General features: G+C 42.2%; 1 protein-coding gene across 1 annotated transcript; it reads right to left on the reverse strand.

Moving 5' to 3' along the window:
* Nucleotides 1-716: 716 nt before the first annotated feature.
* Nucleotides 717-1,664, reverse strand: LOC104993279 (olfactory receptor-like protein OLF4). The gene has a single exon (XM_010846458.1). The coding sequence runs from the start codon at nt 1,662-1,664 to the stop codon at nt 717-719; it is 948 nt and encodes a 315-aa protein (XP_010844760.1).
* Nucleotides 1,665-2,245: the final 581 nt, after the last annotated feature.

Genomic DNA, 2,245 nt, shown 5'->3' on the forward strand with positions numbered 1-2,245 from the left:
TCCTTGGAAGGAAAGTTATGACCAACCTAGATAGCATATTCAAAAGCAGAGACATTACTTTGCCAACAAAGGCCTGTCTAGTCAAGGCTATGGTTTTTCCAGTATTCATATATGAATGTGAGATTTGGACTGTGAAGACAGCTGAGCACCGAAGAATTGATGTTTTCAACTGTGGTGTTGGAGAAGATTCTTAAGAGTCCCTTGGACTTCAAGGAGATCCATCCAGTCCATTCTGAAGGAGATCAGCCCTGGGATTTCTTTGGAAGGAATGATGCTGAAGCTGAAATTCCAGTACTTTGGCTATTTCATGCGAAGACTTGACTCATTGTAAAAGACTCTGATGCTGGGAGGGATTGGGAGCAGAAGGAGAAGGGGACGACAGAGAATGAGATTGCTGGATGGCATCACCAAATCGATGGATGTGAGTTTGTGTGAACTCCGGGAGTTGGTGATGGACATGGAGGCCTGACGTGCTGCAATTCATGGGGTCGCAGCGTTAGACATGACTGAGCAACTAAACTGCACTGACTGAACTGAATGCATAAGACTGAGGAAAAAACTTAATAAGGAGAGTTCCTAAAATTGCATGAAGATGCTTAATCCAAAGATGAAAAGAAAAATGGAAATCCCAGGAAACAAATAGAAAATTTTATTCCATAATGATCAAAGAATCACAATTTCTGGTTCTGAGGCTTTGAGTCATGCAATCCAGTGGACTAGGGTATTTGGTCTTTTAAACTTGGCATAAAGTAGAATCGCTTCAGAGCACCTTTTATATCTTTGTTCCTCAGACTGTAGATGAAGGGGTTCAGCAGGGGTGTGACCACAGTGTACATCACCGAGGCAACTGTACTTGAATGTGAGGTGTGGGTAGCAGCAGAGCTAAGGTAAACTCCTAAGGCTGTAAAATAAAATAAGGATACAACAAAGAGGTGCGACACACAGGTAGAAAATGCTTTATATTTCCCCTGAGCTGATGTGATTTTACAAATGCAGGAAACTATTTTAGAGTAAGAGTAAAGGATACCAGCAAAAGGACCAACACCCATCAGGACAGCTGCAAAATACATCACTATGTTATTAAGAAAGTTGTCAGAACTGGCAAGTTGTACCACCTGACTGAGTTCACAGAAAAAGTGAGAGATTTGCATTTCTGGGCAGAAGGACAATCGCAGCACCATTAAGCTGTGTAGCAAGGAATACAAGGCAATCAGCACCCAGGATATCAGAACCAACAATCCACAGAGCCGGAGGTTCATGATGACCATGTAGTGTAGGGGGTGGCAGATGGCCACATACCGATCATAGGCCATCACTGTCAAGAGAATGTCATCTAATTCTGCAAAGAGAATGTAAAAATACATCTGCGTGATACAGCCTTCATAGGTGATAACTTGGCTCTGTGTCTGGATGTTCCACAACATCTTTGGGATGGTGGTGGAGGTGAAACAGATGTCTACAAAGGACAGGTTGGAGAGGAAGAAGTACATGGGGGTGTGGAGGTGGGAGTCCAAGCTGACAGCCAAGATGATGAGCAGGTTTCCAAAGACAGTGATCAGGTACATGGAGAGAAAAAGCCCAAATATGAGGGACTGTATTTCTGCTTCCTTTGAAATTCCCAGAAGAAGAAATCGTGAAATTTGTGTATTGTTACTTGGTTCCATGGGGTGGAGGTGACTACCAGGAAAAAGGAAGATAATGACAATTTTCACTCATACTAATTCACATAACTGAAATACTGCAATTTCTATTTAGCCCTCAAGAAGTTGATGTTAATATTTTAATTGCAGATAAGTTCTCTTTTAGAGTATGTGTGTATGTTGAGCCCCTTCAGTTGTGTCCAACTCTGTGCGACCCCAGGGACCATAGCATACCAGCCTCCACTGTCTTTGGGATTTCCCAAGAAAGAATTCTGGTGTGGCTTGCCTTACCCTCCTCCAGCGGTTATTTCCAACACAGGGATTGATCCTGCATCTCATGAATGGGTACTGTATTGCAGGCAGATTCTAAACCACTGAGTCACTGCAAAAGTCCCTTGAAGCTATATTTCATTTCTGACTTGGAATTTTTGTCCCATTCTCATCACATTTGCTAAGAGGTCATATATTCTAGAGTTGTAATGTGGTATTCCTTCATTCTTTTGAGAAATACATATTTAGTGTTAACCGTGTTACAAGAATATGGAGACAAGAAGTAGAAAATGCTGAAAAGCAAACCTCTGGCAATCCAAGGATGGTGAATGAGG

The sequence above is a fragment of the Bison bison genome, unplaced genomic scaffold, assembly GCF_000754665.1.
Source record: "Bison bison bison isolate TAMUID 2011002044 unplaced genomic scaffold, Bison_UMD1.0 scf7180017849084, whole genome shotgun sequence".
Taxonomy (NCBI): Eukaryota; Metazoa; Chordata; class Mammalia; order Artiodactyla; family Bovidae; genus Bison; species Bison bison.

Bases quoted from the DNA above. Each gene is read 5' to 3' on its own strand.
- LOC104993279 (XM_010846458.1), bottom strand. From the start codon at position 1,664: ATGGAACCAAGTAACAATACACAAATTTCACGATTTCTTCTTCTGGGA.